This window comes from Salmo salar, chromosome ssa16 (genome assembly GCF_905237065.1).
Source record: "Salmo salar chromosome ssa16, Ssal_v3.1, whole genome shotgun sequence".
NCBI lineage: Eukaryota > Metazoa > Chordata > Actinopteri > Salmoniformes > Salmonidae > Salmo > Salmo salar.
Genome location: NC_059457.1, coordinates 81,907,639 through 81,930,149, shown reverse-complemented (window position 1 = coordinate 81,930,149; position 22,511 = coordinate 81,907,639). Strand labels below are relative to the sequence as shown.

General features: G+C 46.0%; 1 protein-coding gene across 1 annotated transcript in view; it reads right to left on the bottom strand.

Moving 5' to 3' along the window:
• Nucleotides 1–647: 647 nt before the first annotated feature.
• Nucleotides 648–22,511, bottom strand: part of LOC106574841 (Krueppel-like factor 7) — a 64,122-nt gene continuing 42,258 nt past the window's right edge. Inside the window, exons 2-4 of the mRNA XM_045698132.1 lie at nucleotides 19,484–20,123; nucleotides 9,557–9,680; nucleotides 648–4,964 (exon numbers count right to left, since the gene is read on the bottom strand). Coding sequence (XP_045554088.1) covers nucleotides 4,913–4,964; nucleotides 9,557–9,680; nucleotides 19,484–20,123 — 816 coding nt within the window. The 3' untranslated portion in view covers nucleotides 648–4,912. The remainder of the gene's footprint in view (nucleotides 4,965–9,556; nucleotides 9,681–19,483; nucleotides 20,124–22,511) is intronic.

Here is a 22,511-nt window from a genome sequence, read left to right as displayed (position 1 = left end):
AAGGACATTAAATGAGAAAACCTTATAGAGTAGCTCCCTGCCAGACATAAGCATAATTAATACACTGCACAGGCTCATTAACTAGAATATTAATTGCACCCTAATTAACCATTTAGTTATTTGAGTACCCTTTTATCATTTAGTCACAGTCAAAAGGAGAAGAAATGGCAGGTATGTCATCACCTTGGTTACTAACAATTGTAATTCATCCATCATGGGTCTCAGTGTGCATCTTGGGTTGAAAGTAGAACAAAATTAATTTCCATTGCCTCAACAAGACAATGGACTGTAACGCCTCCACATTGAATGTGAAATTAAATGAACTGATGAAAGAGTGCATGTAGGCCTACTCCCATATTGATGGTTGATTGGTCAAATAATGAACCTGTCACTGTAAGCAGGGAGAGAACGTGATTAGGAAGAGGAACCAAAATGGCCGCCAAGGTGTGAGCATAGAGATAGAAGACTCATCTTTGTATCTGTGCCATTATGACGTCTGTGACAGTACATTTTCTTCTTCTCGATTGGCTGATCCCTGCTGATGTCCCGGTTAGACATGACTCCAACAGGGTGCAACCTTTCTTCTATGAAAAAAGAAATCCCCAATGTATTTACAGGGACCAGCCAAGAAAAGAGAGACCACTGGCCAGTGTGATTCTACTATTTATTACACATATTACATTCTTAAATACAAATGATTCACTCAACAGTTCTTGCATAGAGATATTACAATACCAATTTAAAAAAGAATTATGAAACAAACCAGTAACAAAAATAAATCTTTCCTTTTTCCATAATAAAGAACACCGTCATACTAACATCATACAAATAATAATTTTGAAAACACTTTGTACAGCAAAGAAAAGGAGAGAGGAAGTCCAGTTAGGAATATGGGAGGGGGGCGCTGGTAGAAAAAAGGGAACGTTTTTTGAAGTGCTGTTTCACTAAGGATGGTGTACAATACATTTTAATTTACTCCCACACAAAGCAGTGATTTAGTCCCACACAAAGCAGTGATTTACTCCCACACAAAGCAGTGATTTAGTCCCACACAAAGCAGTGATTTAGTCCCACACAAAGCAGTGATTTAGTCCCACACAAAGCAGTGATTTAGTCCCACACAAAGCAGTGATTTAGTCCCACACAAAGCAGTGAAAGCCATTGTTGTATAACCAAGTTCTGATGCACAAAGACAAGTAAACATGAGGTGTAGACTGCAGACACAAAGTAAATGTGAAGTGTTTTCTCTGTTTCAGTTGTTCTCTGTGAATGTTTTTACTAACTTACTGATGTGTCTCTGATCACAAACAGGAAACATGATGCGTCTCTGACAGGAAACTGGAAACAAGAAATACATCAACACTGGTGTGTGCATCATGATGTTCCAGGGAGAAGAATTTGGGACGTAACATCCAAAGTTCATGTGGTGGTCAGACAGCTGACATGGTAGTGGGCTTGAAGATGATGACAGAGTGCACAGCAAACACATGTCATACAGTACATCAAGATGCAGTGTATCCACTGTAAAACAATCAAAATGCCTGTCTTTCTGTCACTTTGAAATGTCGTAACAAATTGTAGCGCTGAATTATACCGACTGAAGAGATGAGGTGATTAATTATTTTGTAAATTTGACCTCCCTTTTTCTCTACAATTTTAATCTTGTCTCATCGCTGCATCTTCCCAACAGGCTTGGGAGGCAAAAGTGGAGTCAGGCGTCCTCCGAAACATGACCCGCCTAACAGCGCTCCTTAACACCCGCCAGCTGAACCCGGAAGACCGGGGTCAGCCTGCAGGCACCCGGCCCGCCACAAGGAGTCGCTAGAGAGCGATGAGCCAAGTAAAAGCTCCCCCGGCCAAACCCTCCCTAACCCGGACGATGCTGAGCCAATTGCGCACCGTCCTATGGGACTCCTGGCCACGGCCGGATGTGGCACAACCCGGGAATGAACCCGGGTCTGTAGTTACGCCGCCTTAGACTGCAGCGCCACTCGGCAGGCCAGAATGAAGCTTAATTTTGACTCCGCTTTGGATAAACCGCCCCAAAAGGGAACTCTGTTCAAGTATACAGTGAATCTTGTTGTACGATTAAAAAAAAAGATTATATCACAATCAACATCTCAGTAATCAACTGGTAGCTAGCATTTACAGAGAAAACCTACATAAGAGCATTTAGTTAAAGTTGTTGTCTTGACGGTTTCACCCTGGAATACTGAAAGGTCTGAACACAGCGAGCTGCCAATGGAGGAAACATTAATCACAGTCCCAACTACTCTAAAACCTTTGATGTTGCTTGTTTCTTGCTGTGTTTCCTACAATAAAACGGGTTTTGATTCTGATCAACCACCGTTGTCTGTGCACTTTTTGGTCTTTCATGCTGGTTTATTGGAACCAATCACACACATGGATATTGGACAGTAAGCCTCAAGGGAGAGTGTGGTAAAGGTTTGATATACACAGAACATTATTACCAGGTTCCTCTTTTGGTCTCTTTTATACAAATCATTGAGATGTCGTGGGCAATGCATTCAACCTCCTTGCGTGTGTTTGTGCACAGCTAAGCTAGCTAAGCCTGGAGGTCTGGGTTGTGTTCCTCCAGGACCACTGTAGCAAAAGGTTTTAAAACGTCCATGCGGTTCGTTCAGGTGGTCGCTTGTTTCACTCTGATTAATTTCCTCCCTACTGAACATGACCCTGGAGTTTGTATTCCTTGGTATTTGCGAGTAGCAGGACAGGAGGCTGACACTTTCTAGCAAACTAATGCCGGGGCTGGGAATTGGGCCGTGTCGGTCAGTGGGGCAATGTATGTGACCTCTCAGTAGTAAGGTCACACAGAGGGGGGGGAGAGAGAAATAGAGAGAGGGGGAGAGAGAAATAGAGGGAGAGAGCTAGAGAGAGAAATAGAGAGGGAGAGAGAGAGAGAGAGAGAGAGAGAAATAGAGCAGTTGGGAAGTCTCACTCCATTGAGTCCCGTTAGAGGGCTGACCGGCGCTGACCAGCACCTCTGAGGGAGCAGAATTTACTCCTCATTACCTCGATGACCCTGCTGTCAACGTGCCCTCCCATTGGCCAATGTCAGCCAATTCAGTGGGCAGCTCTGAGGGGCTAGCGCTGGATGATGCTAACAGCTAACGGAGCAGATGTCTAGATGGCAATTGGCAAGAGGCTAGCAAGAAAATGTCAACAGCGAGCAAATGTTTGTCCGTCTTCTCGCCAAGTGATGTGTGCGTTTCTGCACCTGCCAATTCTTACACAATTCAGGGTGAGGAAAGACGACGGTGAAGATAATGGTGAAGAGAAGACTACCGATGAAAGTGAATCACACTGCCTGGCTTGTGCTTCCCAGTACCACCTATATGACTGCACAACAATCCCACTGACCAAGTCCTTTCTGGGTGCTAATGCCATGCACAGACAGACAACAGTACATTCACAATAACTCACTCACCCGCCCAAAAACCTTGAACCGTAACAAGAAGAATCCTCCCTCAACATAAAATACATTTCCCACATCCCACCTTGAGTAGGAGCATCTCAGCCTATTGAAATGAACTGTAGACATGAGCAGAATTCTGTTAGAAATGCGAGGGGCCGACAAAGTCTCTGTCTGTATGCTTTTGACTCTGGCTCTAGTTTTGTCTTTTGTCTGGTAGTTGCACTCTGTAGTTCTGTAGGGGGGTTGGCCAAGTACTCCCATAGACCAATGTATCATTTCAAGTATGTTGAAGAATTCATAGGCTTGGTACTTTGATGGCGAGTTGCTGTTCAGGATCTGCTCCGAAATGAATTGTTCTCAGCAAAACATATAGGGAAAGGGAAGAGATTTTAGAAAATAAATTAAGAAACCTGTACACATCATTTACGATATCCTTTGCAGTCTGTGCTTCGGTAGCTGTTTTGCTACTTGTCTTTCGCTTGTGCATATGGCAGTCCACACTAGAACAGTATGTGTCCAAGCCAACGTTTGGTGAGTTTCAAGACTTTCCAGTTCAAGACCGAAGGGTTTACAAATTACATTTCTTTACAAAAGTTTCAAAAGTGTCACTGCGCAGCTGTGGAGGGGAACTCAGAGAGGAGGCAGAGAGGAAACAGAGAGGAGACAGGCAGGAAACAGAGTGGAAACAAAGAGGAGGCAGAGAGGAGACAGAGAGGAGGCAGAGAGGAGACAGAGGAGGCAGAGAGGAAACAGATGAGGCAGAGAGGAAACAGAGAGGAGACACAGTGGAAACAAAGAGGAGGCAGAGAGGAGACAGAGAGGAGGCAGAGAGGAGACAGAGAGGAGGCAGAGAGGAGACAGAGAAGAGTGCATCTGGAGAATAGGAGTATGAATATTATAGTTCAATATGATCATCAGTTGTCTGACCAGGGACTGGGTCAATGTCTTCCGGTTGACCTTTGACTCCTTACAAGAGGAGTTTGACTGGGTTGGCTTTGCAAAGTAGCCTTGTCCTGTGGTTGTTTGCAGTTGTCCAAACTCTTAAGATAACCTTTGAAAGAGCAACGGAAAATGGGACGACAACTCTTTTACTCTTTATACGACACAAGCGTCAGTTGGTATTGTGTTACTGTCTCCATGCAGAATCCCAATCTGGCAGTATCAGATTTCCAGGACTCGGGTGAGGCAGAGCTGCTTTGGGAACAACATTAGACCAGACTGTCTGTTTGTCTGTCTGTCTGTACACAAACGCCATGATTACGTGCCCAATGCAGCCCCACAGACACTGTCTTTTTGTCTTGCTCTCCCATTTCTCCCAAGGCTGATCCGATCCTTGTTCTGATGTAACCAAGCTTTTGATTGAACTCTCTCTCCTCAGTACCCTTTTCAACACAACAGAGACAGGAGTGATGTTCACCTCCATCTTCACCTCTCCTCTTCTCGCTCTCCTCCTCTCCCTCTTCTCCCTCCACCTCCTCAGATATGCCTTTTCATGTGTAGTGCCAAGTGGTCCGATCGTGAGAAACATCTGCAGAACGGACAGAAATTATGTCGTTAGCTTGTTGCCATGGCAGGAGGAACTATTGTTGAGTCAACAGTCTAACTGCTGCTGTTAGCGAGTCGCTAGTGCGTCAAGGCAATTCTAATGCACATGCAATTAAACATGTATGACTAATTCATAATCAACATTTCAATCAAGATGTTCAACAGGGCCGGTAATGACTGCAGCTGCATTATGAATAGGAATGGAAGCTGCAGATGAATCTGTTGAACCAGTGGTGGAAAAGCAACACAAACAGCGTTTGCTCTACCATTAAGGCACAATTAGTTGAGCTGTCTGCATGTATAAGAAATGCACACAAACAATATCAGAACTAAATTAGTAGAACATATTGAAATTGGACTCATATATTTGTTCGAGACCAAAGTCAACAGAGTAAAACATGAAATCACATTATGTACCAAATATGAATATTTTATTCGATCATATTCATAACTTTTTCTTCTTTACTTTCCTCATTGCTACAAATAAGGACATATTTATGTCTGACTCATACGTCTGGATGAATGGAGATGTTGGACACACAGGTCCCTGTCTGACTCATACGTCTGGATGAATGGAGATGTTGGACACACACAGGTCCCTGTCTGACTCATACGTCTGGATGAATGGAGATGTTGGACACACACAGGTCCCTGTCTGACTCATACGTCTGGATGAATGGAGATGTTGGACACACAGGTCCCTGTCTGACTCATACGTCTGGATGAATGGAGATGTTGGACACACAGGTCCCTGTCTGACTCATACGTCTGGATGAATGGAGATGTTGGACACACACGGTCCCTGTCTGACTCATACGTCTGGATGAATGGAGATGTTGGACACACAGGTCCCTGTCTGACTCATACGTCTGGATGAATGGAGATGTTGGACACACAGGTCCCTGTCTGACTCATACGTCTGGATGAATGGAGATGTTGGACACACACAGGTCCCTGTCTGACTCATACGTCTGGATGAATGGAGATGTTGGACACACACGGTCCCTGTCTGACTCATACGTCTGGATGAATGGAGATGTTGGACACACAGGTCCCTGTCTGACTCATACGTCTGGATGAATGGAGATGTTGGACACACACAGGTCCCTGTCTGACTCATACGTCTGGATGAATGGAGATGTTGGACACACACAGGTCCCTGTCTGACTCATACGTCTGGATGAATGGAGATGTTGGACACACACAGGTCCCTGTCTGACTCATACGTCTGGATGAATGGAGATGTTGGACACACAGGTCCCTGTCTGACTCATACGTCTGGATGAATGGAGATGTTGGACACACAGGTCCCTGTCTGACTCATACGTCTGGATGAATGGAGATGTTGGACACACAGGTCCCTGTCTGACTCATACGTCTGGATGAATGGAGATGTTGGACACACACAGGTCCCTGTCTGACTCATACGTCTGGATGAATGGAGATGTTGGACACACAGGTCCCTGTCTGACTCATACGTCTGGATGAATGGAGATGTTGGACACACAGGTCCCTGTCTGACTCATACGTCTGGATGAATGGAGATGTTGGACACACAGGTCCCTGTCTGACTCATACGTCTGGATGAATGGAGATGTTGGACACACAGGTCCCTGTCTGACTCATACATCTGGATGAATGGAGATGTTGGACACACAGGTCCCTGTCTGACTCATACGTCTGGATGAATGGAGATGTTGGACACACACAGGACAGGGAGGTGAGGTGACACACAGATGAGGTGTTGTTGTGAACATCAACATACTGTATTACTGTACAGCTAAGACAAGATGAGGTAAACACTGGTGCCCCAAGCTCCTCTCACGTTGTCATGGTAATATAGTCTCCTATAGACAACAGTATAACCTGAGGGTTCTGAACAGTTGTCATGGTAATATAGTCTCCAATAAAAAAAGTATAACCTGAGGGTTCTGAACAGTTGTCATGGTAATATAGTCTCCTATAGACAACAGTATAACCTGAGGGTTCTGAACAGTTGTCATGGTAATATAGTCTCCTATAGACAACAGTATAACCTGAGGGTTCTGAACAGTTGTCATGGTAATATAGTCTCCTATAGACAACCGTATAACCTGAGGATTCTGAACAGTTGTCATGGTAATATAGTCTCCTATAGACAACCGTATAACCTGAGGATTCTGAACAGTTGTCATGGTAATATAGTCTCCTATAGACAACCGTATAACCTGAGGATTCTGAACAGTTGTCATTGTAATATAGTCTCCTATAGACAACCGTATAACCTGAGGATTCTGAACAGTTGTCATGGTAATATAGGCTCCTTGAGACAACAGTATAACCTGAGGGTTCTGAACAGTTGTCATGGTAATATAGGCTCCTTGAGACAACAGTATAACCTGAGGGTTCTGAACAGTTGTCATGGTAATATAGGCTCCTTGAGACAACAGTATAACCTGAGGGTTCTGAATAGTTGTCATGGTAATATAGGCTCCTATAGACAACAGTATAACCTGAGGGTTCTGAACAGTTGTCATGGTAATATAGGCTCCTATAGACAACAGTATAACCTGAGGGTTCTGAACAGTTGTCATGGTAATATAGGCTCCTATAGACAACAGTATAACCTGAGGGTTCTGAACAGTTGTCATGGTAATATAGGCTCCTATAGACAACAGTATAACCTGAGGACTCTGAACAGTTGTCATGGTAATATAGGCTCCTATAGACAACAGTATAACCTGAGGACTCTGAACAGTTGTCATGGTAATATAGGCTCCTATAGACAACAGTATAACCTGAGGACTCTGAACAGTTGTCATGGTAATATAGGCTCCTATAGACAACAGTATAACCTGAGGATTCTGAACAGTTGTCATGGTAATATAGGCTCCTATAGACAACAGTATAACCTGAGGGTTCTGAACAGTTGTCATGGTAATATAGGCTCCTATAGACAACAGTATAACCTGAGGGTTCTGAACAGTTGTCATGGTAATATAGGCTCCTATAGACAACAGTATAACCTGAGGATTCTGAACAGTTGTCATGGTAATATAGGCTCCTATAGACAGCAGTGTAACCTGAGGATTCTGAACAGTTGTCATGGTAATATAGGCTCCTATAGACAACAGTATAACCTGAGGGTTCTGAACAGTTGTCATGGTAATATAGGCTCCTATAGACAACAGTATAACCTGAGGGTTCTGAACAGTTGTCATGGTAATATAGGCTCCTATAGACAACAGTATAACCTGAGGGTTCTGAACAGTTGTCATGGTAATATAGGCTCCTATAGACAACAGTATAACCTGAGGGTTCTGAACAGTTGTCATGGTAATATAGGCTCCTATAGACAACAGTGTAACCTGAGGGTTCTGAACAGTTGTCATGGTAATATAGGCTCCTATAGACAACAGTATAACCTGAGGGTTCTGAACAGTTGTCATGGTAATATAGGCTCCTATAGACAACAGTATAACCTGAGGGTTCTGAACAGTTGTCATGGTAATATAGGCTCCTATAGACAACAGTATAACCTGAGGGTTCTGAACAGTTGTCATGGTGATTTAGGCTCCTATAGACAACAGTATAACCTGAGGATTCTGAACAGTTGTCATGGTAATATAGGCTCCTATAGACAACAGTATAACCTGAGGGTTCTGAACAGTTGTCATGGTAATATAGGCTCCTATAGACAACAGTATAACCTGAGGGTTCTGAACAGTTGTCATGGTAATATAGGCTCCTATAGACAACATTATAACCTGAGGGTTCTGAACAGTTGTCATGGTAATATAGGCTCCTATAGACAACAGTATAACCTGAGGGTTCTGAACAGTTGTCATGGTAATATAGGCTCCTATAGACAACATTATAACCTGAGGGTTCTGAACAGTTGTCATGGTAATATAGGCTCCTATAGACAACATTATAACCTGAGGGTTCTGAACAGTTGTCATGGTAATATAGGCTCCTATAGACAACAGTATAACCTGAGGGTTCTGAACAGTTGTCATGGTAATATAGGCTCCTATAGACAACATTATAACCTGAGGGTTCTGAACAGTTGGACAGTGGATCTGTGTTTGTGTTTTTACTCTGCTTCTGTTGTTTTTCTACACTTCTGTAAGTCTTTACATTTCTTAAGGACTGGAAGACTAGCTCTTGGTGGGCTAAAATACATCCTTATAAAAACCAATCAAACAGGTGGGAGCAGAATGCAAACACATAGGAATTTAGATGGGACCCTGCAATGAATTTCTCAGTAAAGTTCATCTTTGTAGACTTTTTTTAGGCCTCTTAAGGCGTTTAAGTCCTCCCAACATGACGGGTGCCTTTCTGATCTTTATGGTCTGGACCTAACATGACTACTATATGCCCTGTACTACAGTGTTGCTTACTAGGGCTGGCTGCATCAGTCTGTTAAGTACTGTAACTGCCTTGCCAAACACTGAGCTTGAGTAACGCATGCCTCGCCTTCAGAGTCCATACACTTAACAGGCTTGTGTAGCTGTGTGTGTGTGTGTGTGTGTGTGTGTGTGTGTGTGTGTGTGTGTGTGTGTGTGTGTGTGATGCGATTGTGTTTTGACATACCTGTCACAGTGGTCACACTTAAAAGGCTTTGCGCCCGTGTGTTTGCGGTAGTGTCTCGTCAGCTCATCGCTCCGGGCGAACCGCCACTCACAGCCCTCCCATGAGCACTTGTAGGGCTTCTCACCTGAGGACAGAAACAAACAGGAGTGTTTATTACTCATCCACCAATCACACGCATGTTTAACACTTATCCACCAATCATACGGATGGTTATAGCAAGCATCCACCAATCCCACGTATTAGAGCTTGATTATTACCACCTCGGTAAACTGATATAACCATTACAGTTTATGATGAACAGGATCGACGTTGTACAGAACAGCTGCATGGCTACATAAAATCAAACATTAACATTGGGCTCAGTCAACTAGATGGGGGGTATATTCCCATCGTACTGTTTCACGTGCAGCTAAGTTGATAGGAGACTTCCATTTAGGAGGGTGTGTGTGTCTGTAGCAGCAGACTGGCCATCTGGCATTTCGGGCAAATGCAAAATTATAATTTGTCAAATAATGGGCGTCTTAAGGAAAACATGAGCCGCTGTGTTAGAAACGCCATGGCTGATTCTGGTTCCAGTCTGCTCCTGTGTGTGTGTGTGTGTGTGTGTGTGTGTGTGTGTGTGTGTGTGTGTGTGTGTTAGTGTGTTTTCATGGATGCGGAGGGGTTCCCAGTGGTCTCTCATCTTGCTGAACGGGCAGAAACGAAAAGGAGGAGAAGAGGAGGAGGAGAGGGGCAGAGATACTGGTGGGAGGTTTGTGTATGTGCATGTGTGTGATAATTAGGCCAGTGGTGTTGCTTAATGGGAAGTTACTCTATATTTACAATCTGCCAGCTGCCTCCCTCTCTAAGGAGATGTCACACACATCCACCAATCATCCCAACTAGACCGCATAACACAGACATCAGACTAAATACAGTCTCATAGAAACACCAGACTAAATACAGTCTCATAGAAACGCCAGACTAAATACAGTCTCACAGAGACGCCAGACTAAATACAGTCTCATAGAGACACCAGACTAAATACAGTCTCATAGAGACACCAGACTAAAATACAGTCTCATAGAGACACCAGACTAAATACAGTCTCATAGAGACACCAGACTAAATACAGTCTCATAGAAACGCCAGACTAAATACAGTCTCACAGAGACGCCAGACTAAATACAGTCTCACAGAGACGCCAGACTAAATACAGTCTCAGAGACGCCAGACTAAATACAGTCTCACAGAGACGCCAGACTAAATACAGTCTCAGAGACGCCAGACTAAATACAGTCTCATAGAAACGCCAGACTAAATACAGTCTCATAGAGACGCCAGACTAAATAGTCTCATAGAGACGCCAGACTAAATAGTCTCATAGAGACGCCAGACTAAATACAGTCTCATAGAGACGCCAGACTAAATACAGTCTCATAGAGACGCCAGACTAAATACAGTCTCACTACTATAATATATATACTATTATTTAACCTATATCTATATAATATAAGTTATATAATATAACTTATATAATCTAACTTATATATATATATATATATACACACACTGCTCAAAAAAATAAAGGGAACACTTAAACAACACAATGTAACTCCAAGTCAATCACACTTCTGTGAAATCAAACTGTCCACTTAGGAAGCAACACTGATTGACAATACATTTCACATGCTGTTGTGCAAATGGAATAGACAAAAGGTGGAAATTATAGGCAATTAGCAAGACACCCCCAATAAAGGAGTGGTGACCACAGACCACTTCTCAGTTCCTATGCTTCCTGGCTGATGTTTTGGGCCCTTTTGAATGCTGGCGGTGCTTTCACTCTAGTGGTAGCATGAGACGGAGTCTACAACCCACCCAAGTGGCTCAGGTAGTGCAGCTCATCCAGGATGGCACATCAATGCGAGCTGTGGCAAGAAGGTTTGCTGTGTCTGTCAGCGTAGTGTCCAGAGCATGGAGGCGCTACCAGGAGACAGGCCAGTACATCAGGAGACGTGGAGGAGGCCGTAGGAGGGCAACTACCCAGCAGCAGGACCGCTACCTCCGCCTTTGTGCAAGGAGGAGCAGGAGGAGCACTGCCAGAGCCCTGCAAAATGACCTCCAGCAGGCCACAAATGTGCATGTGTCTGCTCAAACGGTCAGAAACAGACTCCATGAGGGTGGTATGAGGGCCCGACGTCCACAGGTGGGGGTTGTGCTTACAGCCCAACACCGTGCAGGACGTTTGGCATTTGCCAGAAAACACCAAGATTGGCAAATTCGCCACTGGCGCCCTGTGCTCTTCACAGATGAAAGCAGGTTCACACTGTGACAGACGTGACAGAGTCTGGAGACACCGTGGAGAACGTTCTGCAACATCCTCCAGCATGACCGGTTTGGCGGTGGGTCAGTCATGGTGTAGGGTGGCATTTCTTTGGGGGGCCGCACAGCCCTCCATGTGCTCGCCAGAGGTAGTCTGACTGCCATTAGGTACCGAGATGAGATCCTCAGACCCCTTGTGAGACCATATGCTGGTGCGGTTGGCCCTGGGTTCCTCCTAATGCAAGACAATGCTAGACCTCATGTGGCTGGAGTGTGTCAGCAGTTCCTGCAAGAGGAAGGCATTGATGCTATGGACTGGCCCGCCCGTTCCCCAGACCTGAATCCAATTGAGCACATCTGGGACATCATGTCTCGCTCCATCCACCAACGCCACGTTGCACCACAGACTGTCCAGGAGTTGGCGGATGCTTTAGTCCAGGTCTGGGAGGAGATCCCTCAGGAGACCATCCGCCACCTCATCAGGAGCATGCCCAGGCGTTGTAGGGAGGTCATACAGGCACGTGGAGGCCACACACACTACTGAGCCTCATTTTGACTTGTTTTAAGGACATTACATCAAAGTTGGATCAGCCTGTAGTGTGGTTTTCCACTTTCATTTTGAGTGTGACTCCAAATCCAGACCTCCATGGGTTGATAAATTGGATTTCCATTGATTATTTTTGTGTGATTTTGTTGTCAGCACATTCAACTATGTAAAGAAAAAAGTATTTAATAAGATTATTTCTTTCATTCAGATCTAGGATGTGTTGTTTAAGTGTTCCCTTTATTATTTTGAGCAGTATATATATAGATAGATAGATAGATATCTATATCTATCTATCTATCTATCTATCTATCTATCTATCTATCTATCTATCTATCTATCTATATATATATATATATATATATATATATATATATATATATATACTATAAATATATATATATATATATCTATAAATATATCTATATATATACTATAAATATATCTATATATATACTATAAATATATCTATATATATACTATAAATATATATACTATAAATATATAAATATATAAATATATCTATATCTCTATATACTATAAATATATAAATCTATCTATCTATCTCTATATATATATATATACACTATAATATAACCTATAAAATATAATATCATCTATATACTATAACTTATATAATATATATACTATAATATAACCCATATTATATAATCTATATACTATAATATAATGTATATACTATAATATAACCTATATAATATAATATCATCTATATACTATAACTTATATAATATATATACTATAATATAACCCATATAATATCATCTATATACTATAATATAATGTATATACCATAATATAACTTATACAATATAACCTATATAATATATATACTATAATATAACTTATACAATATAACCTATATAATATATATACTATAATATAACTTATATAATATCACCTATATAATATATATACTATAATATAACTTATATAATATAACCTATATAATATATATATACTATAATATAAGTTATATAATATCACCTATATAATATATATACTATAATATAACTTATATAATAGCTCCCCAGTGTGCTTGGATGGTTTAATGAGGCACGGTTTGTACCAGCAGTTGTCACACGTTTTATATCTCTCTTCAAGAGCTCCATCCAATCCACATAACACTTGCTTCATCAGCTTTCAGAATGCAATTAAGAAAGGAAGGAAGCATTTTGTGGTTTACAGTGCTTTTATAATGACCTGCCTGCTATCTCCCCAACCGAGCTGCTGAAGAACTGAAAAGGTACATTACCATAATAAAGCAAATGGGATGACGTGTGTCAGCAGGTGAAGATGTTTTTAGGAGGACTAGCCCCCTCTTCCTCCTTGGGCCAGCCTTCTTTGGTGTTACTCTGATGTTGTCCATAAGGAATTCACTACTCAACTACTTAAAATACCAGAGGCCATTCTTATAATGAGAGGCTAGCTGAGTGGTAGGTAACAGAGGCCATTCTTATCTTTAGAGGCTAGCTTGGTGGTGGGTAACAGAGGTGCCAGGTGTATAACAGAGTACTTATCACTCACATCCAACTCATTCCCCAACACGGGTTCACATTTTCCCCTATCCTCCCCTTCCCTCTAGCCCCATCCTCCTCTCTCCTCTAGCCCCATCCTCCCCTCTCCTCTAGCCCCATCCTCCCCTCTCCTCTAGCCCCATCCTCCCCTCTCCTCTAGCCCCATCCTCCTCTCTCCTCTAGCCCCATCCTCCTCTCCTCTCCTCTCTCCTTTCCTCTCCTCTAGCCCCATCCTCCTCTCCTCTCCTCTAGCCCCATCCTCCCCTCTCTTCTAGCCCCATCCTCCCCTCTCCTCTAGCCCCATCCTCCCCTCTCCTCTAGCCCCATCCTCTCCTCTCCTCTAGCCCCATCCTCCTCTCCTCTCCTCTAGCCCCATCCTCCTCTCCTCTCCTCTAGCCCCATCCTCCTCTCTCCTCTAGCCCCATCCTCCTCTCTCCTCTAGCCCCATCCTCCTCTCTCCTCTAGCCCCATCCTCCTCTCTCCTCTAGCCCCATCCTCCTCTCTCCTCTAGCCCCATCCTCCTCTCTCCTCTAGCCCCATCCTCCTCTCTCCTCTAGCCCCATCCTCCTCTCTCCTCTAGCCCCATCCTCCTCTCTCCTCCTCTCTCCCCTGTCCTTTCCTCTCCTCTAGCCCCATCCTCCCCTCTCCTCTGTCCTTTCCTCTCCTCTGTCCTTTCCTCTCCTCTAGCCCCATCCTCCTCTCTCCTCTAGCCCCATCCTCCTCTCCTCTCTCCTTTCCTCTCCTCTAGCCCCATCCTCCCCTCTCCTCTCCTCTGTCCTTTCCTCTCCTCTAGCCCCACCCTCCCCTCTCCTCTAGCCCCATCCTCCTCTCTCCTCTAGCCCCATCCTACCCTCTCCTCTAGCCCCATCCTACCCTCTCCTCTAGCCCCATCCTCCCCTCTCCTCTAGCCCCATCCTCCTCTCTCCTCTAGCCCCATCCTCCTCTCTCCTCCTCTCTCCCCTGTCCTTTCCTCTCCTCTAGCCCCATCCTCCTCTCTCCTCTAGCCCCATCCTCCTCTCTCCTCCTCTCTCCCCTGTCCTTTCCTCTCCTCTAGCCCCATCCTCCCCTCTCCTCTGTCCTGTCCTCTCCTCTGTCCTGTCCTCTCCTCTAGCCCCATCCTCCTCTCTCCTCTAGCCCCATCCTCCTCTCCTCTCTCCTTTCCTCTCCTCTAGCCCCATCCTCCCCTCTCCTCTCCTCTGTCCTTTCCTCTCCTCTAGCCCCATCCTCCCCTCTCCTCTAGCCCCATCCTCCCCTCTCCTCTAGCCCCATCCTCCCCTCTCCTCCTCTCTCCCCTGTCCTTTCCTCTCCTCTAGCCCCATCCTCCTCTCTCCTCTAGCCCCATCCTCCTCTCCTCTCCTCTCTCCTTTCCTCTCCTCTAGCCCCATCCTCCCCTCTCCTCTCCTCTGTCCTTTCCTCTCCTCTAGCCCCATCCTCCCCTCTCCTCTAGCCCCATCCTCCCCTCTCCTCTAGCCCCATCCTCCCCTCTCCTCTAGCCCCATCCTCCTCTCTCCTCCTCTCTCCCCTGTCCTTTCCTCTCCTCTAGCCCCATCCTCCCCTCTCCTCTGTCCTTTCCTCTCCTCTAGCCCCATCCTCCCCTCTCCTCTAGCCCCATCCTCCTCTCTCCTCTAGCTCCATCCTCCCCTCTCCTCTAGCCCCATCCTCCCCTCTCCTCTAGCCCCATCCTCCCCTCTCCTCTAGCCCCATCCTCCCCTCTCCTCTAGCCCCATCCTCCCCTCTCCTCTAGCCCCATCCTCCCCTCTCCTCCTCTCTCCCCTGTCCTTTCCTCTCCTCTAGCCCCATCCTCCTCTCTCCTCTAGCCCCATCCTCCCCTCTCCTCTCCTCTGTCCTTTCCTCTCCTCTAGCCCCATCCTCCCCTCTCCTCTAGCCCCATCCTCCCCTCTCCTCCTCTCTCCCCTGTCCTTTCCTCTAGCCCCATCCTCCTCTCTCCTCTAGCCCCATCCTCCTCTCCTCTCCTCTCCTCTCTCCTTTCCTCTCCTCTAGCCCCATCCTCCCCTCTCCTCTCCTCTGTCCTTTCCTCTCCTCTAGCCCCATCCTCCCCTCTCCTCTAGCCCCATCCTCCCCTCTCCTCTAGCCCCATCCTCCCCTCTCCTCTAGCCCATCCTCCCCTCTCCTCTAGCCCCATCCTCCTCTCTCCTCCTCTCTCCCCTGTCCTTTCCTCTCCTCTAGCCCCATCCTCCCCTCTCCTCTAGCCCCATCCTCCTCTCTCCTCTGTCCTTTCCTCTCCTCTGTCCTTTCCTCTCCTCTAGCCCCATCCTCCCCTCTCCCCTGTCCTTTCCTCTCCTCTAGCCATATCCTCCCCTCTCATCTCCTCTAGCCTTAAAAACAAGAGAGGCAGATTTAGGTCTGGCCCCCTCCCTCCCTCCCACCGGCCAATTATAGTCCCGGGAGGCATGGATGCCTGACTCAGTCTCCTAGCAACGGGGTAAGGGATGAAACACGAGGAGGAGGCAGCTAGTGCAGCTGGCTGGATCTGGCATTGGCAGCACACGCCGCTGTGCCACCAGCCAATTACCACTCACGCTGGCAGAGAAGAATGCAGTTGCCTAGCAACCTGCACTGTAACGCTGTACATTCTTGATGGGGGTAGGGGGTGTGGTGGTTGTGAGGGGGGAGGCATAGTGGAGAGAGCATCGATACAGGCTGAGACCAGTGCCTAGAGCACAGCAGATAACCACTCCAGCTACACACTCCTGCATTGATAGGCTATGGTTGCCTAGCCACACACACACACACACACACACACACACACGACCCAGCCTCTCAGGTGCCTGAGTTGTGGTTAACTGCATTTCCTCCATTAGCTGGAGATGGACCAGGGTATCGTGATCTCTGAGGTCATTATGGGGGCACTGGGAAAGCACTTTACAGACCAGTACTACTCACTCCTACACTTTTACTGTTACACCAGTCAATGCTGGCTTCCTTTATATGAGCAGAGAGGGAGAGTGTGTGTGTGTGTGTGTGTGTGCCTGCATGTGTGGGTGTGCGTGCATGTGTGTGAGAGAAAGGGAGAGATGGAGGAGACAGAGAGAGGAGGGGAGGAGGAGGAGGCAGGACAGAGAGAGACGTGTTTTACTCTTCCTCTCTTCAAAATCGAATTGCACAATTCCTTATCTGCGTTCAAACCTCCATTCATAAAACTCACTGCAGGGACGTGTAATTTCGACGTTGTAAGTCTGCTCGATTCCAGCTCTATTGTTCATCTCTTCTCTGTCAGTCATTTATGGGAATAACAAGTGAAGAAAGGAGGGGTTTGAGTCATGCCCTGATGATTGAACGAGAGGCCCAAGGCACTATGTCTCAGACAGATGTTTCTACCTCTCCTCCTCAGTGCTCGGTCACTGTCTTGGTTCTGTCAGTGGCTAAAGTAACTATTTCAGCTAGCTATAACACTGACCCTGCTCTTTTAGAGCCAGCATGTCACTGAACAGTACAGGTGGACTGATGTTTCTACCTCTCCTCCTCAGTGCTCGGTCACTGTCTTGGTTCTTTATGTCTCTGAGTGACTAAAACAACTGTTCCAGCTATACTCTCTTCCATGTGTTCCAGCTATACTCTCTTCCACGTGTTCCAGCTATACTCTCTTCCACGTGTTCCAGCTATATCCCTCACTCTCTTCCACGTGTTCCAGCTATACTCTCTTCCATGTGTTCCAGCTATACTCTCTTCCATGTGTTCCAGCTATACTCTCTTCCACGTGTTCCAGCTATATCCCTCACTCTCTTCCACGTGTTCCAGCTATATCCCTCACTCTCTTCCACGTGTTCCAGCTATACTCTCTTCCACGTGTTCCAGCTAAACTCTCTTCCACGTGTTCCAGCTATACTCTCTTCCACGTGTTCCAGCTATACTCTCTTCCACGTGTTCCAGCTATACTCTCTTCCACGTGTTCCAGCTATACTCTCTTCCACGTGTTCCAGCTATACTCTCTTCCACGTGTTCCAGCTATACTCTCTTCCACGTGTTCCAGCTATACTCTCTTCCACGTGTTCCAGCTATACTCTCTTCCACGTGTTCCAGCTATACTCTCTTCCACGTGTTCCAGCTATACTCTCTTCCACGTGTTCCAGCTATACTCTCTTCCACGTGTTCCAGCTATACTCTCTTCCACGTGTTCCAGCTATACTCTCTTCCACGTGTTCCAGCTATACTCTCTTCCACGTGTTCCAGCTATACTCTCTTCCACGTGTTCCAGCTGTACTCTCTTCCACGTGTTCCAGCTATACTCTCTTCCATGTGTTCCAGCTATATCCCTCACTCTCTTCCATGTGTTTCATTGACCACATACTACTCAAAATGCATGGCCGATGCATTGCTTCATTCTAAATGGGAAGCTAGTGTGGATATTGGAACAGACCTGTTGAGGCTGTAGAACTGACATGGAGAGTTAGAGTCGGGGTCTATTCCATTTCAATTCAGGAAGTGGACTAAAATTCAATAAGATTTTAAAAAAAAATCTGAATTGGTTTGGTTTACTTTTTGAATTGACTGGAATTTAAATGGAATTGACCCCAAACCTGGTTAGAACACAGGTGTTTGAGAAGTGCCAGACTTATCCTATAGAAAGAGTACGTAGAGGGATACGGGGCGGCAGACTAAAATAAACTGGGAAACCACAGCTTATCCAGGTCAATCCATCAATCACGGGGCAGTTAGTCACTCGGCGGACAGTTTCCTGACGGAGGTCTGAGTGGTTTGGGATTGAGATTGAGGAGAGTGAGAATTATGGCCATTTCCCCCTCCGGAAATCTGCTGAGGAAGTAGTGTGGTAACCTTGAGGAGGAATACTGATAGCAGAGTATACTGAGGGTACAGGCAGCGCTGAAGAGTACTGAAGTACTCATTTTGGGTGCTGGTGCCAGGACTCTAAGTTTAGCTGGTAATTATATTTTAGGGCCAATATTCTATAATTGGTACTCAAGCAGTTGAACATTTGAGGAGCCAGTGAGCACTGACCCAGGGTTAGGGTTAGACGAGGAAGAGGATGAAGAGGCTGAGTAGGAGGTAGAGGATGATAAAGAAGATCTGTGGATCTGTTCTGTAATTCATAAATGAGGCTCCGTTCACAGAAAAGGCCATGATGAGTACGAGGTATGATTGAAGAGAACCTGAGCTAAAAGTAAGGAACGTGAAACATGGATGGACGAGGGATGTCTAAGAAGGTAATGCATGATGCGTAGTAGTTGGGATGGTGTTGGTCTGTAGAGTCTGTCTGAGAGCTCGCCCTGTCTGTTAACGACTCAGATGATCTACCTCTTTGATAAATTCTACTTGTGTTTTCAGATTAAGTGACTTTCCCTGTGCAGAAGTGAGCAGTATTTCCCTAGTATTTATTTCCTATCACATACTTAATTAAGCTTGCCTAGTGCACTGGGATGGAACAGAATAGTCCCAAAAGTGCCGTACATTTGGTATTCAAGGCAGGCTCAATCTGATGCTCAAAGTATCTGAAATAAAAACCAATGATATTTCAACTGTGCTGTAGACTGCAGCGTAGTGCTGCGTAGTGCTGATGAGTGTCACCTGTGTGTGTCCTCTGGTGTGCCTTGAGATGGGAGCTCTTGGTGTAGACCTTCCTGCAGCCGTTAAACTGGCAGCGGTGGACCCTCTTCTTGTTCTCAGAGATACCCCCCACGCCCATCACACACGTGCCCCCCTGCTCGCCGTCGCTGTGCCCGCCTGTGGTGTCACGCCTTGTGGGCAGGGGTGGCGCGTTTGTAGCCGCCAACACGGCGGCGCTCAGCCCCACCTTCCTCGCCACCAGTTTGAGAGTGAGCGTGCCGTCCGCGGACGCCGTCAGAGTCTGGTGGGGGTCGGGCTTGACCAGGTGGCGTCCCAGCTCCGGGGACGAGGGAGGCGTCAGGGAGGTGACGGCGCTCAACTGGGCTGGGTGTACCCCTCCCCCTCCAGACCCTAACCCCATCCCGTCTCTAAGTTTGGCAGACTTCAAGGCCCCAGAGAGGTGCTTCCGAGAGGGGCAGAGCAGGGGCGGTAGAGGAGGGCTGGGGGGGTCCGGGAGGCTGGGGAGGAGGGGGTCTAGTAGGTCCTCTTCACTGTCCTCCTTCAGGTAGGCCGGGGTGAGCAGGCAGTCAAGCTCCTCGTCAAAGAGGTCCGACAGCCTCTTGGGCTCCGTCTGTAGATAACGCTCCAACTCCAGACATGTCTGAAGGGAGAAGGGAGAGGAGACAGGGTCAACATACACACACACATGAACCCTACGTTTTAACACTGATATACAGGTACTTGTATAGTGGTACTGGTATTCCCAGACTGGACTCATAACCTTGGCTGAAGCACATGCTACATAGAATGACTATAGTGCAGATTTCAGTGGAATACTGTGCTGCTGATGGTGAACATCCCTGTAAAGCTGGGTGGATATTTCCTGTTCGGATTTGTTCACTAGATCACCTCATTCAATTAAAAAACCCTGACAACTCACATAATTACTACGCCAGTCAGGGCTGGGTGATATGTGGAGCTCTCTCATCAACTGATATAATGGATCCAAGTGAGCAGGCAACTAAGGCAATTCATTGATGAATAGCTCACCCCTGATGCCCTCAATTGCCCTTCGTTCCCACCACAGGAGGTTGGTGGCACCTTAATTGGGGAGGATTGGCTCGTGGTAATGACTGGAGCGGAATAGACGGAAATGGTATCAAATACATCAAACACATGGATGCCATTCCATTTGATGCCGTCCTCCCCTCAGCAGCCTCCTGTGGAGCCCACTCCCATACCCTATCATTCTGTATGTCTTTCTGACTGTAACATGTATACAGGTAGATCAGAGAAGACACATCCCTGATTGGCAGATGAGTGACCACCCTGATTAGAAGCACCTGCTGCTCGTCGGTTGTTCACCTGTGTTCCCTCCAAATGCTGTTCTGAATGAAAATGATTTGTACCTACACACTCAAGAAGGCTGCAGAGCCCAAACGTCCCTGATGCAGTGAAAATAAGAAAAAAATAGATATTTTAGGCGACATCTTTTTGAGTGCGGACCCATCATACCTTTTTATATACGCGGAGAAAGACTGCTGCAGTATTTTTAGAACCCCAGGGAGGATAGTAGATGGTAGAACCAGCCCCACATTACCAGGCCTGGCAGCTCTGCAGAGATGGCTCATTACACACAGATTGATTACAATGGCTGGAGTGGGGAGAGGAGCCCTGAACCGACTAACCTTTCTCTCTCTCTCTCTCTTACACACAAGCACAGGTCTCTCTTTATTGAGCACAGATAAGCCATGCGTGCAGTTTTACAACCCTCAGATAGGGGAGAGGACAGATTTATTAAGTCATCAGTCTTGGGATTTCCTTCTGGTTTGGCCGTATGCTAAAATAACGGAATACTCCATCATAAACGCCCAGCATATACCTAGTAGACCAACTCCATCGGACAAAGTCTGGCTCTGTTCAAGAGGGACGTGTTGGGTTGGAGTTGCAGGAACGCTGTTCAGCACAGCAGCGCTCTCCGCACAAAACCATAAAGGCGTTTTGTTTGATGGCAGGGCCCCTCTCTCTCTCTCTCTCTTTCTCTCTGATAGCTGTGAGTTGTGTTTGGCATGTAGAGGCTAAAGTACTCTGACAGTGGCAATGGGAGAAAACAGCACTGCTGCCGGGCCCTTATGCTAACCATTTCAACTGAGCCAGAGGAGAATGACAGACAGCTCCATTATGGAGGTGGAGGAGGTACAGACGAAGTTCATATAACTACACCCCCCCCTTGTTTCTGTGTTCTGCACTCCAAAAAAACATCCGCTCTTTATTATATGCATCTGTTGCTAGGTGATACTTTTATTTGGGGGGGGGGGGGACTGTTAAACTAATTTGCATATTAACGTAAAATTGTAAGCACCCCCAAGAGTGTGTCAATAGAGAAATGCTGCGGAAATATCTTTCTTACCTGTTATAATGGGGACTTATTTCAAGATGCTTTTAAAAAAGAACCTTTTCCGTGGTTTTACTGTTCCCGTGATTGCTGCGGACGTTGTAAAATGTAATTGGAAAGAACTGAATTTACGAGGGAGGCAATTTAAGTGTTGGCGACATTAAGAAGTGATAAGAAAATGCTATGCTACAATCTTCACTGAATTCAAAAGGGAGAACAATCATCGATACAGCCATTGGTCACTGTCTGAGTCTGCTAACACTAGTGAGCTCACTGTCTGAGTCTGCTAACACTAGTGAGCTCACTGTCTGAGTCTGCTAACACTAGTGAGGTCACTGTCTGAGTCTGCTAACACTAGTGAGCTCAATATGTTCATGCAGTGTATAGTTCATGATGTGGACACGTTCAGCTTTCATGATTCATTTCAAGCTATTTCCCTCCCTCCCTCCCTCCCTCTCTACTCATGGGGTTATGAGTAAAGAAAGAAAGAGGGGGAAGTAAAAATGTACGAGGAAGAGAGATGGCTGGAGAGGGAGGAGGGGAAAAGAGATGAAGAGAGAGACATGAGGGACAGAAATGAGGTATGGAAGAGCAACAGATGGAGGGAGAGTGAAGGAGGGGCTGAGGAAGACCGAGAATAACCGGGTGAACGAA